Consider the following 12,589-nt stretch of genomic DNA (forward strand, 5'->3'; position numbering starts at 1 on the left):
TGGCCATTCATCCATCCAATGACATTTAGTATATACCCCTTTGAGGCCAGACATGGGTTAGATTATAAATGCTCACTGTACATCAGAGATGAAGAAGACATAACCCACACCCAGCCATACTTCATTCCACATTTGTGGTAGGGAATAGTTTTCACCAAGTCCCACCGATGTCACAGTATGTATAGATTTAATCTTATAATAGGGGTTCGTATGGAAAGAATAAGGAAAGACACGGTAAGGGTAAAACATGTCTACCACCAAGAGAGAGGGCAGTGATTTTCTTGCTGACAGAACAAAAACAGCCACCTTTGGTCCCCCTTTTTCAACATAAGCAGAGATAGGCTTAGATGAATATGATGGCATGAGGTCAAGAGATCTTCAGCTTTAGAGGTGTGGTTAAGCTGGAGAAGCTCCGGATGGGACACCTGCAGGGTGTGAGGAGGATGCTCAGGAGGGCAGGTGCCTTCTCCAGAGGAGCCAGACTGTTGGAGGCGATTTCCTCAAACGAGAGAAGCTTGTAACACAAATGTCCTAGCCCTGGCAGAGCAGCAGGACTGCTGGGAGTTCAGGGACACTCTGGTCTCCATGGCAAGTTCTAGTCAGCCAAGGCTGTGTAGTAAGACTACACCCCCATAAACAGGGGGTCGGGGGAGAAAGAAAAGAATGGGGAGGGCCTGCAGACATCATTCGAGGGGGCTCACAGACATGGTTCACAAACCAAGAGGCACGCTTCCCTTTTCTGTTCTCTTTCGAACCTTATGTTATGTAAAGGAAAAGCATTGACACTAGTGTTGATGCTGTTCTCCTCAGCACCGGCTGGCCTACCTGTTTACCAAACACGAGAGAGCAGGTCTTAAGCCCAGGATTCATTGGCAAGCTGGTAGTCATCCAATTTGATGTCATCTTGCTTGTTGTGTTTATCCTTTCTTCTGTTCCCTTCTGCTTATAACAAGAGAGGCCTGGATTTCTGTTTCCGGGCTTATACAAAGCTGTCTCCTGAGAGTCTATGTTTTAAAGCTGTGGTCAATTTAAATAAAAGGTCTTAGCTGTTAATAAAAGTGATAAACCAGTCTATGGCTTAAAAAAAAAAAAAGGAAATTAACCTGGAGGTGCAGGCTGAGGCTTTCGTACCTTTAAATAGATGACTGACGCGGCATTCCTTTCAAGAACTGTCAGATTCAGGTCTAGCTACTTGTACTGTCTGTTATACAGCCGTGGTTGATTTTAATATTGAAACAAGGTCTCAAGTTCTTAACTAAGCCTCCACAGGGACAATGCAGAAACAATGCCTTGAGGGTCCATTTTCCAGCTTCGGGACCGTTGTTGTACGGCATCCATCCAACCTCACTCACTCATACAGCGCTGACATTCACGAGGAGAGAAATGGGTGATCTACAGACAAATTTTCACACAGGACTCGCTATGGAGAGCGTTTTAGGCTACGTGAAATGGAGCATCTCCTCCACTTCACTTACTCCCTATAGTGAGGCAAGATGGCGGGTTGGTCACCACCCTCTCTAGCTAAGGCCACCACATCCTGGTTGGCTTTAGCCTCTGGCTCAGCTTCAGCTCTGGCCCCAGAGTTCTTCCTTGGAAGTTCCACCAGGGGTAGCCCCTGCATGTCTTCTTCCCTCTGACCGAGAGCTGGGGTGTCCTCCGGCCATCTTACCAACCCATTGGCTTCCTCCATGTGTCCGGCTCTGTAAGACCATCTCGGCTCATGACACCGGATGCACCAGAACTGGAGGCAGATGAAGGCCAACACAGCCGTGAAGCATGCCAGCAGGATGGCCATCAGTACCCAGAGAGAAATTTGAGGGTCCACCAGAGAGCCCCCCGCAGCCAGTGGACTCTTATCCAGGGTGTGAAACATGGTACAGTAGTGACTGTATGGGAAGGCAGCCTTCTTGCAGCTGATGCAGAGGAAGTAGAGAGTGGAAGGGGCAAGGTGTTCCAACGCCACGGAGGTGATGGTCCGAGGCACCTTCTCCTCGTGATGGAAGCTGTAGCGCAGGTAGCCGGAGAAGATGCTGTTCCAGTTGGGCCTGTACATAATATGGTAATAGTCCTCCAAGCAGGGCTCCGAGGACGACCAGGAGATGATGGCTCCCGTGTGAGACACGTTCCCAACCTCAATGTTCATCCCGGTTCTGGAACCAAATCACAGTGAAGAGTGACATTCCCCTACACCAGTACTTGCCAGAATCCTAGCCAACTGCTAGCTGAGCGTGTGAGGTGGCCAAAAGTACTTCATTATACAGACAAAAAACAAAACAACAACAAAAATAAGGTCCAGAGGTTAAGCTGGCAAACAAGTGGCAGAACACAGTTAGGAATGAGGGCCGGCTCATGACAAAGCTTGTAGCCCTCAGGCCTAAGATGCACCCGCAAGGCTCCAGTCATTCCCCATCCTGCCTGAAATCCATTACTGACTGCAATGTTCCCAGCCCTTTCGAACACTGGCAGTATGAAGTGAGCTCAGTGGAATCTTGGAGGGCCTGCCTTATGATTCTCAGATTCCCTGACCTCCATTCTCTGCTCTGAGGGCTGTGAACTGTTATTCTGCCCAGTGGCTTGGGGTTTGTTTGTTTGTTTGTTTAGACTCTGAGTTATGTTTCCTGTGGCTAGTAGAGATTCACACTGGAGCCCACCTCAAAGCTTCTGTTACTGTTTTGCAAAAGCCCATGGTACAAGAAATTAGCTTCTCAGTTCAAGGTCATCAGCTGCCAGGATGGCTTAACTTCTTCTAATAGTGACTTCTAAAAGCCACAATAGTGCCATGACTATTTGTAACTGTCTAACTCAGTGGTTCTCAATCTTCCTAATGCTGCCACCCTTCAACACAGTTCCTCATGTTGTGGTAACCGCCCCCCCCCACACACACACATACACATCAGAAAATGATTTTTGTTGCTACTTCATTAACTGTCATTTTGCTACTGTTATGAATTATAATGTAAATATCTGTGTTGTCCTGTGGTCTTAGTCGATCCTGTGGTCATTCCATGCCCAGTGCCATTGTGCTCCACAGATTGAGAACCACTGGTCTGGCCACTCACATAGCAAGCAAACAGTTCTTAAATCCAGGCTGTGCTAGATGGCTTCTCACACAACAACAGACTCCGTTCCCATCTTACAAATGAGCAGCTGGGCATCTCAGCTCACAGAAAAAGAGGGAACTTAGCCACTGTATTTCTAGGCAAAGCCACTGGGTTTAATCACAGAACGTTCTTGCTAAATGACGGGCCCTGGTGGCTGTGGCCGGACAAGTCAGCCGAGCCCTGTTCAGATGCCAGCCTTTCTGCTTTGGTAAGAGAGGCATCGAGGTTTTGGGGTTTTCTTTCATTCTATCTGAGAGAGAGAAAAAAAAAATCCCCTTCTGAATTTCCCCTGACCAAAAATCTGGAGACAATGGTAGCCAGCCTCTATATGTTCCCGTAACTGTCTCCCTGTGCCTTGCTCTCCATTCCTCATCTCCATACCAGAAGAGCAGATCTCATTGTAGACTGAAATGGCACAGTCAGACGTTAGCCCAAAGTGAATGTTAAGCCAAACTGATTTCTGTTTCTGTTGCTCACACTGTTAGGGTAGATGCCGAGGGGAAATGCGGCTATGTGAGGTAATTTTTCAGTCCTTGATTTTCTTCCCTAAAGACAATGAAATACCTGGGGAAAGGAATTACTCTTTTCCACTTGGCTGGCAATCCCTGCCCCGTAATTGGGAAATGAAAAAGATGAGACAGATATGTGCAGAACCTTTCAAGGATGGCTGCGGGAAGAAAACTGATTTCCTCCCCTCCCTCCCTGGTCTCTTCATACATGCCCACCTCCCCACCCAGGGACCCACATGTTCAGCCAACACATTTTCAACTGCTATAAATGGGGTCAGATTCATACTGTATCATATATAGGCTCTGCACTCTGTAAAGCCCTCCCATCAGGGTAATTGGGAATCCTGTTCTCACACACATACCTTGCCTTCTGTTTCCCTTCCCTCTGCTGCAGGCTATTTTGTAGCCCGAGTTCCTTGGAGCAGACATTTTTAGGAGCATCTGCTGAGCATGGCAGCAGCATCTTCAGCATCCAGGGACAAATCCATCTCCCCATATTTGTTTTTCTCCCTGCCTTCTGTTTTTGAACTCTTCCCGTTTTTAGCCATTCCCACAGCCTGGCCCTTCTCCTGGCTGAGTGTGAAAGGAAAAGCCATTTTTATTTCCAAGACAGACATCCATGAGTCTTACCTGATGCTCGCAGTATGTCTGGTTAGACTTCTCCCCTCTGAGACAGAGTGGACCAAATCAGAGAGAATATGCTTCTCCCTCCTCCGCACTAGGCTCTCCTTGATGTCTGTCTCACCACTGAGTAATCCCACGGTCGCCCCCAACGTTCACATTATTCATTTCTTCAGATCGGCATCATTCACCATGGCAACCAGCAGGCATCTACGCACTATGCTTTCAGGGACCAGTCTGCAAAGGCTTTTGCCCAGTGAGACGAACTTTGTTTCCTTCAGCCAAAAAAATGGGGAACATGTTCTGCAGGTTGATCCCCAAGATATTACATTCTTTTGGTGCTCTTGTGTTTTCTCTGTAGTTGGCTTGTCCGCTCTCTGCGTGCGTGCGTGTGTGTGTGTGTGTGTGTGTGTGTGTGTGTGTGCACGTGTGTGTTCAGGTTCACATGAACACATTATCATACCTGTGTGGAGTGTCATTTCTCAAGTACTAGCTGCTTCCTGTTTGAGAAAAAGTCTCCTGTGAGCCTGGAATCGCACCATGCAGGCTAAGGCTAGCAGGCCAGTGAGCTTTGGAGGCTCTGAGATTACAAACACTTACCGCCATGCCCAGCATTTTTATGTAGGTTCTGGGGCTTGAACCCAGGTCCTGAGGCTCCTGCAGGGAAGGGATTGACTGCTGAGCCATCTTCCAGTGTGGCTAGTGATCGTTTGCTTACTCCATCTAGATCTGTGAATAGTGGTTTCAAATGCAAAGATGCCTTTCTTGGTTCCAGGGCGAACTGTAAATTCATCCCCATCCTTTCCCATCCCACTTCTCCCCTGTAACTGTGTCTCCCCTTGCCCCCCCACCCACCCACTTTCTTCTCATTTCCTGCATTTGCTCTTATGTTGTGGTTCTGGGCAAGACTCTTCTATTGTCTGGATCTCAGTTCCTTCATCTGTAAAGGATGAACACACCGGTGGGGGCGGTGGATATTGGTACTAGCATTTCATTTACCTGTAGCCTTTCAAGACCGCTCAGCCATCACATCTCTTGAACTGGGTTGAACGGTGGCTCCTCGACATCGGCTTTAGAACCTGCCTTATTTAGAAGTAGAGTCTTCGTGGGTGGTAATTAGCTAAGGATCTCAAGATGAAATCATCCTTGATTAAATCTATTGACTGGAGTCCTTCTTAGAGAAAGGAGAAGGTTTGCAGACACAGAGACGCACAAAAGGAAGAGGCTGTGTGGAGACAGGCAGATGAGCCAATGAATATCAGAATTGGGGCAGAAACAAGGAAAAAATCTTCCCTTGGAGCTTTTGATGGAAGCGTGATCCCGCAGACATGTTGATTTCAGGCTTCTTGTCTGCAGAACTGTGAGAGGATACATTCTGTCACTTGGGAGCCACCATGTTTGTGCGAATTTGTCACAGCATTCTAGGAATTTTAGCACAGCTCTCCTTCTGGTTGGGCTCACAGTCAGCCCTGGAGTTCTCGGTACAGACATCTGAGCAGCTGCTTGCCAGTCAGTCACCTGGAATTGACGCGAGACACGGAAACCGTTTCGTGTTGTTGGGGCAGCTGGCACCCAGTATGTGTGTTCTTTGCAGATTCCTGGCTGCACTTCCATCCTTTCTGTTTACCAGATCCCTTCCTAGTCTCCTCAGCATTAGAAGAGTACGTAACCATCATCTCTACAGGAGCCCGAAAGTATCTAAGATGGAGGGTGGGGATGAGTTCTAGGGTTTTTTTGTATATAAGTGTGAGTGTATGTGTGCGGATGCATGAGATATGTGTGTATCCAGAAGCTGATGGCACATGACTTCCTCAGTCATTATCCACCTAATATATTGAAGCAGGGTCTTTTACTTGAACCCAGAGCTCACTGATTTCACTAATCTAGACCAGCCATCTTGCTCTGGGGAGCCTGTCTCAGCTGGGATTACAGGCAAAGCCACTGTGTCTGCCCAGCATTTACAGGGATGCTTTCACACTTGCATGGAAAATGCTTCACCCTGAGAGCCAGAGATTTGGATTTTACACACACACCCACACTCATACACACACTCATACCCTCATACCCTTGTCTTTTTGTACCTAGCTATGATGGACCTCAGAGAGATGTACGTATATGCTTCCATATTTGTGGGAACTGGAAAGTTAATTTCAAAGAAAAGAAAACAGTGGTCACATGAGCCTGGAGGAAGTAAGAAATAGAGGAAAAGTAGGCAAAGGTGCAGCTGAATAGAAGAAATAACTTCTAATGTTCTATGGTATGTTAGGATAGCTGTGATCGACAGCGACTCATTGTTTCAGAGTATGTCCTCAGTCCATAAACGTCTGAGGTAATGGATATGCCAGTCATCACTGAGATCTGTGTGCACTGAATGTCATGCTGTATCCCATAATTGCATACAATCTGACTGTGCATCAGTTAAAGATAAAATATATTTTTTTAAAAGTCAGAGTCCTTCTCCTTGGTTCTTGGACAAAGCATCTAAGTAGAGCTATGAAGGTCATCTGATGAGCCACAATCAATGGCCATAAGAAAGCCAGGAGAAGCTGCCTAGTGAGTCACCACCTGCCGGGCTAAGGGGCCCTGGAGGCCTGGAGCCCCAGGGTGCACAGTATTTTTGACCTGACAGGTGTCCCCGGCCTTCTCTTGGCATTCAGTCTTAACAGAAGTGGCTGGCATATCCATCACTCCAGACTGCCTTAAGTCTGCTGTAGGAAAGTGCACAGCAAGTCTCGTCTCTCAAATGCCAATGGTGCTGCCCCACAGAGCATCCCCGCTCCACAGAAGGGCCAACGCTGCAGTTGGCAGGTGTCCTTTCAAGGGTTATTTTGAGGGGAATAAAAATGCCAGAGTTAGCCTCAGAAGGGATGAGGCAACCAACACTCTTCCCTTTCTCCACAGAGTGGGAATCTGTTTTTAATGCTCCCGGGTGTTATCTGTGCCCCTAGGCCCTTCGTGTGAGGAATTAAGAAATTCGGAGAATGTGAGGCCCAGCAGCCCCTCATTTCACAGTCCCCAGAGAAGAAGAGATTAGGAATGTAGCTCAGTTAGTAGAATGCTAGCCCAGCATGCTGGGTTTAGCCCCCAGGCCTCCATATACTGGATGTGGCGGCTTACACCTGTAATCAAAGCACTCCAGAGGTGGAGGCCAAAAAGTCAGAAGCGCCAGGTCACCCTGGGGTAGGAGAGGCTGTCTCAAAAAGAGCAAAACGGAATCCCAAGAGGAGACATGGCATTCCTCAGGTCACGTGACTGATGATTGGCAGGGCTAGAAACAGGGTCCCCGACTCTGCTATTACCATCTGCCCAAAGTACTGAGCCAGTGGAGCTTTCAACCAATGAGAACAGTTTATCCCCTTTTCTCTCTACCATCAGGCACTGCTTTCCACAGTATGTACAACTGTGGCCACTTCAGCCATTGGGCCAGGTGCTTCCCAGTTGGTACGTGTTTCAGGGACAAATTCCTCTCATAGGAAATCAACCTTGAATGGGGGCTCCCTGGCTCCCCCTCAAAGTGAAGAAATGACAGAGCTGGGTTGGTACTTAAAGATATGGTACCCAACTACACCTGTTCTCAACCTCCCTCATGCTGCAACCCTTTTATAGAGCTCCTCACGTTGTGGTGATCCCCAAACATAAAATTGTTTTCATTGTTACTTCATAACTGTAATGTTGCTACTGTTATGAATCGTAATGGAAATGCCTGAAATGCAGGGCACCTGCTAATACGCGCCCTGTTGCGACCTACAGGTCGAGAGCTGTTGCTTTAGAACATCCAGCTCAGAGACACGTGTGGCCTTCAGTTCATTTCCTTTCTCTCGTGCTTTGATTTACTGAGTTACACAGTAGGAATCTCAGCAATGCCTGCTTTGATATTGGTTTGATAGCAATATGTTACTGATACACCCATCCAAGCCTGTGAGGAATTGGGCTCAGAAACAGTAGTTTAGGACTTTTTAGGAAAAGGTTGTTGGGTCAGAACCGTCCTCTGTGCCACTTGAAGCTACAACCTGAGTCCCTCAAAAGCAATCGCACACACTATCTTGCTTTTCCCACCTAAATCAGCATTGTTAATTTTAATTTTTTTTTCATGCATGTGCTTGTTGTGTATAAATGAAAGAATGTAGAAAGGTCCAAGGTATCACACAACTCAGAAATAACCCCTGGGAACACGTGGTGCACTTTCCATGTTTCTCCTTTTACTAACGTGACAGCGTGGGTCTTTTTACCACAACCAAACACAGCAGAGATGGAAAGCCGGGCTGACTGGACTCTCACAAAGCCAGATGACAGGACAATGATGCTTCAAGCCTGGGCCAGGTGGTCACGTAACCTGGGTTCCTGACTGGCCCCGGCTTGCACCATTCGCCACCCTTCACCCTACGCCATCCTGCTTTGCCTCGATGTTGTCATCTCTTGAGAGGTAGAGAGACAAGACTGTGCAGCACGGTGGATTCCAGAGTGCTACAGACAAGCAAAGAGACTGTGCAGAGAACATGGATCTGCCTGAATGTAACTGAGGGAAGTTGGGAGGAACAGCACCTCACTGGGGGGGGGCCGAAGCCAGCAAGCGATTTTCACGTGTGAACAGCCCATGCTCTGGAATCCAAGTACACCTGCCTCAGGACTTCCACACAGAAGGGTGCCTTCAAAAAGAATACACTTTAGAGATATTTCCCCTGGGCTCTACAATGGCATAAAACTATCTTCAGAACGATGCAGATTTGAGCGCAGGTTATTCATTCTTTTAATCATTTTTCAGCATTCTGGCTTTTAGAAGCTGTTGCTGTTTCCTTTGGATAGCATTCTCTTCATTAGCCACACAGTGCTTCTATCTCAGCCATGAATTGGTTGATTATAGGTACTTCCTCCAGCCCCTCCAGCACATCCCCATTAGAGGGTCCAAACCTCTCTAGCCAGCGGGGTCCATCTTCATCGAGCATCTGTTTGGGCATCAACACATCTCACCTTGACTGACCTGGGGAATTGACACCAGCCCAGGTGATAACGCTATCAGAAAGCCTCACAACGGCACAATCACCGGCGTTCCTGGGCTTCACAGCATGGCTTCCCTGGACAAGGCTTTTATGATTATAGCAGCACCTGCATGTCTCCACTTGAAACTCCGATGTCCTGTTCTAAATGAAGATGGTGCTGCCTCACCAGCTGTCATGGCACATGATGGTCCCTACAGGCAGCCAGTCCTCATCCTGGAGCCCTTGCTGTTTTAGAACAAAGTCTTTGCAGGTGTGATGAATGAGAGACCTTGACATGGGCAGAGGAAACTGCCCATGGTCAGGGTGAGCGCTGAAGCATCACCAGTGGCCTTAAAGAGAACAACCTAGCAGGAGGATGTGACAGGAAGACTGAATAGAGAGACTGGAAGCTAGGAGTATGTGGCCGCAGAATAGGGGTCCTGGCACCACTGTTAGCTAGAAGAAGCAAGGAAGAGATTCTCTGCTGGAGCCTCTGGGGGGAATGTGGACAAGCTGAACCTCAAAAGTGGGACCAGTGGTGCTAATTTTGGATTGATGGCTACCAAAAATATTTCAAGGTACCAGGCTTATAGTGATTTCTTCTGCTGGACAGCATGAAGGAGTTAAAAGATAGTATAATGGTACACACCTAATCCCAGCAGTCAGGAGGCAGAGGAAGGCAGACCTGTTGTGATTTTGATGCCATTGTGGTGTACATAGGGAGTTCAGAGCCAGCCAGGGATACATAGTGAGACTCATCTGAAACAAACAAAGAAACAAACAAATACCCTCATCAAGAAGCAGCACACCTCTGTGTGGCTGTGTGTCATCAAATGAGTACCGATTCTAAAGAAAAGGGTTTGGATTAGAGCTGTCTTTCATTTCCTCCAGAAACCACGTGTTACAGAGTGGGCATGACCTCTCCAAGCCGAGAGGGCCGGTTCCTTTTGATTTTTTTTCCAAAGCACTTAACTCACGGAGCAAGAGAGAAAGAAGCATCATTTCTTTTCGTTTTCTCCAACAACTCCTTTGGGTCCATCCATCCCATGGACCGAGAACCCCCAGGAAGAAACTCAGAGGCTGGATGGTGTCCCGCCCCGACAGGTAAAGACCAGGAAGTGGCAAGCAGGCAGGTCAGCACTTTTGCCCAAGCTCTGGCAATAGATCCGAACCTGTGGCCTCGATGGATCTGTCCTGGGAAGCATCTTCCCATCAAGGGTCTTATGGCGCGTTAGTCCTTCATCTTGTTGATATTACATGCAGTGGTTTTAGAAAGCTGAGCTGCAGCTAGCCGGGCCTCCAGCTTCAGTCAGAGGCCCATGTTTGTTTGTGGACTGCTGGCATCCACTAGAGAAACTGTAACACACCCAGGAAGTCAGGATGTGTTTGAATTCCTCTCGGGATCTCCGAAAACAGTAATTGTGTGAGTCCAGTGAGCAGAGATGCAAAGTACTTACAAATTGGGTTAGCCAGATAAACAGAATTCATTGTTTGGAGCGGCTGGCTATGCCCACCATCTACTGAGAGGTGGAGATGCAGATGGCCAGTGTTAGGTTTGTTTTGGTTTGGTTTGGTTTGGAGTCCTGTGTAGCCAAGACTGGTCTTACACTTCTGACACCCCTGACACTTTCCTCTTCTTAAAGTCTTGTTTGTGGACCATTGAGATGAGCTAGGGGGATGGGAGCTCCTCCTGTGCAAGCCTGATGGACCCAGGTTTAAAACTGACCCCCAGAAGTCACCCTCTGAGGCAGCATGTGCTAGCACATCCTACACATACAATGATGACACATGAAATTAAACCTAAAGAAAAACACCATTTGCCTTTTCAGAAACTGTAACCGGCACTGCCCGGTAATGAGCCCTGAGCTGAGCTCATTTATTTCTGGATCTGGATTTAAACAAATCTGGTTTCACATGAGCTGCATGATAGCTAACTAGTTTCCCATTGGACTACGGTCGTAACCTGAGTCAGAGAGCGGAGATAGTTCGGGTGAAAGATGGGTGGGAAATGTTCAATGTCTCGAGTCACACTGCATTCCTGTTTTTCTCTGCTGAACCTCAGAAAATGCCCAGGCTCCCCTATTCCCACATTTTCTCAATAGGGCCCAGCCTCCTGCTGAGCCAGCAGGTCAGAGGGGTGCCCTCCGGGGGTGTGTGTGTGTGTCCTGTTGCATGCCTGCGGTGGATTTGGGGATGGGGAGGAGCGCTTGTTCACTAAGGAGGTGGCATGGAAGTCTGAAAAGTTCATGTTGGTTCTACTGAGGCCTGAACTCCCCACCTGTACTGGCATAACAATTGGTACCAGAGACCTCCTAAGTGTACCAAGTTGGTTGGGGCAGGGGGTGGCATTTTTATTTCTAACCCTTGTATGGAAAAAGAATTCCAAAGTGTTTCTCCTCTGCCTAAAACTGGGAAGTCCTGCTGAACAGCCTCCATATTACCTGAAAATATGTTTTGTTTTAGCTGCTAGGAGGTGCTTGGCACCCAGAGGTCCTTGGGGGAGGAAGGAGGCTTGGAGGACTGCTAAAAAGGACAAACACTCAGCAAGAGGGCAGTGGGAATGGCACCTTGGAAGGAAAAGAGAGTGCCTCTATTCCAGCCTCTTCCCCAGGATGAGGGCTGCCCGGCCCAAGTCCTGGACACTACTGACTTCTGTGATGTTTTGAATGTTGAACAAAACCTGCATTTGAGGGCATGTTCTATCCGCTGCTTCCAGATCTGATTTCTGTCCTATCCCATTGTGGGGTACATATCATGTTGTATAAAATTAGATGTCATGTATTGAACCTGTCCATGTCAGGGAGTCACCACTGTGCCATAGTTTCTGGGGAGAAAGGGTTTGAGTACGACACTCTACTTTCTTAGCTTTTCTCAGCTGAAATGAGATTAATGAATGTTTCCACGGGTGCTTCCATAGGCTAGGTAAGCACCATGCTTACTGCCTTACATGTCTTTCCTGTTATACTTCAAGTACCATCTTCCTAGGAGAAACCAAGGATTGTAATTAATTTTCCCAAGTACATCCAACTAGTAAGTTAGGGCTCTGCAGGAGGATATGCTATGATGAGTTCAAGGCCATCCTGGGCTACATAGGGACCACCAGGCAAGCCAGAGTTACGTAACTAACAAACGTTTATCTCACAAAGCAATAACAAACAATAAGAAGAAAATAGGGTCCTGGGACTTGAACCCACTTATGACTGTACTTACCCTAGGGCCCAACGTGTAGTCTCGCTGTATGAAAATAGAGACCCAGATAGAGAAAAACACAATAAGCTGTTTGCCGTCACCACTATCCTCACCCACATCCATCTAAAATCCCCTGGCCGTGCAGAGCAGAAATTCCTTTCCTGGGATCTTTAGAGAAGATGGAGGAGGAGGT

General features: G+C 47.7%; 2 protein-coding genes across 5 annotated transcripts in view; one reads left to right on the forward strand and one right to left on the reverse strand.

The window, feature by feature from the left end:
* The window catches only part of Cyfip2 (cytoplasmic FMR1 interacting protein 2), a 117,143-nt gene that overhangs the window by 69,082 nt on the left and 35,472 nt on the right, over nucleotides 1-12,589 (forward strand). The gene's annotated exons all lie outside the window — the stretch shown is intronic.
* On the reverse strand, nucleotides 7-4,416 carry Fndc9 (fibronectin type III domain containing 9). Its single transcript, XM_055610668.1, has 2 exons — nucleotides 4,241-4,416; nucleotides 7-2,150 (listed from the first exon to the last, which is right to left on the reverse strand). Exon 2 carries the CDS (start codon nucleotides 2,141-2,143, stop codon nucleotides 1,472-1,474), a length of 672 nt encoding a protein of 223 aa, XP_055466643.1. The 5' UTR covers nucleotides 2,144-2,150; nucleotides 4,241-4,416; the 3' UTR covers nucleotides 7-1,471.

The sequence above is a fragment of the Psammomys obesus genome, unplaced genomic scaffold (genome assembly GCF_907164565.1).
Source record: "Psammomys obesus unplaced genomic scaffold, mPsaObe1.curated_primary_1811, whole genome shotgun sequence".
Classification (NCBI taxonomy): domain Eukaryota; kingdom Metazoa; phylum Chordata; class Mammalia; order Rodentia; family Muridae; genus Psammomys; species Psammomys obesus.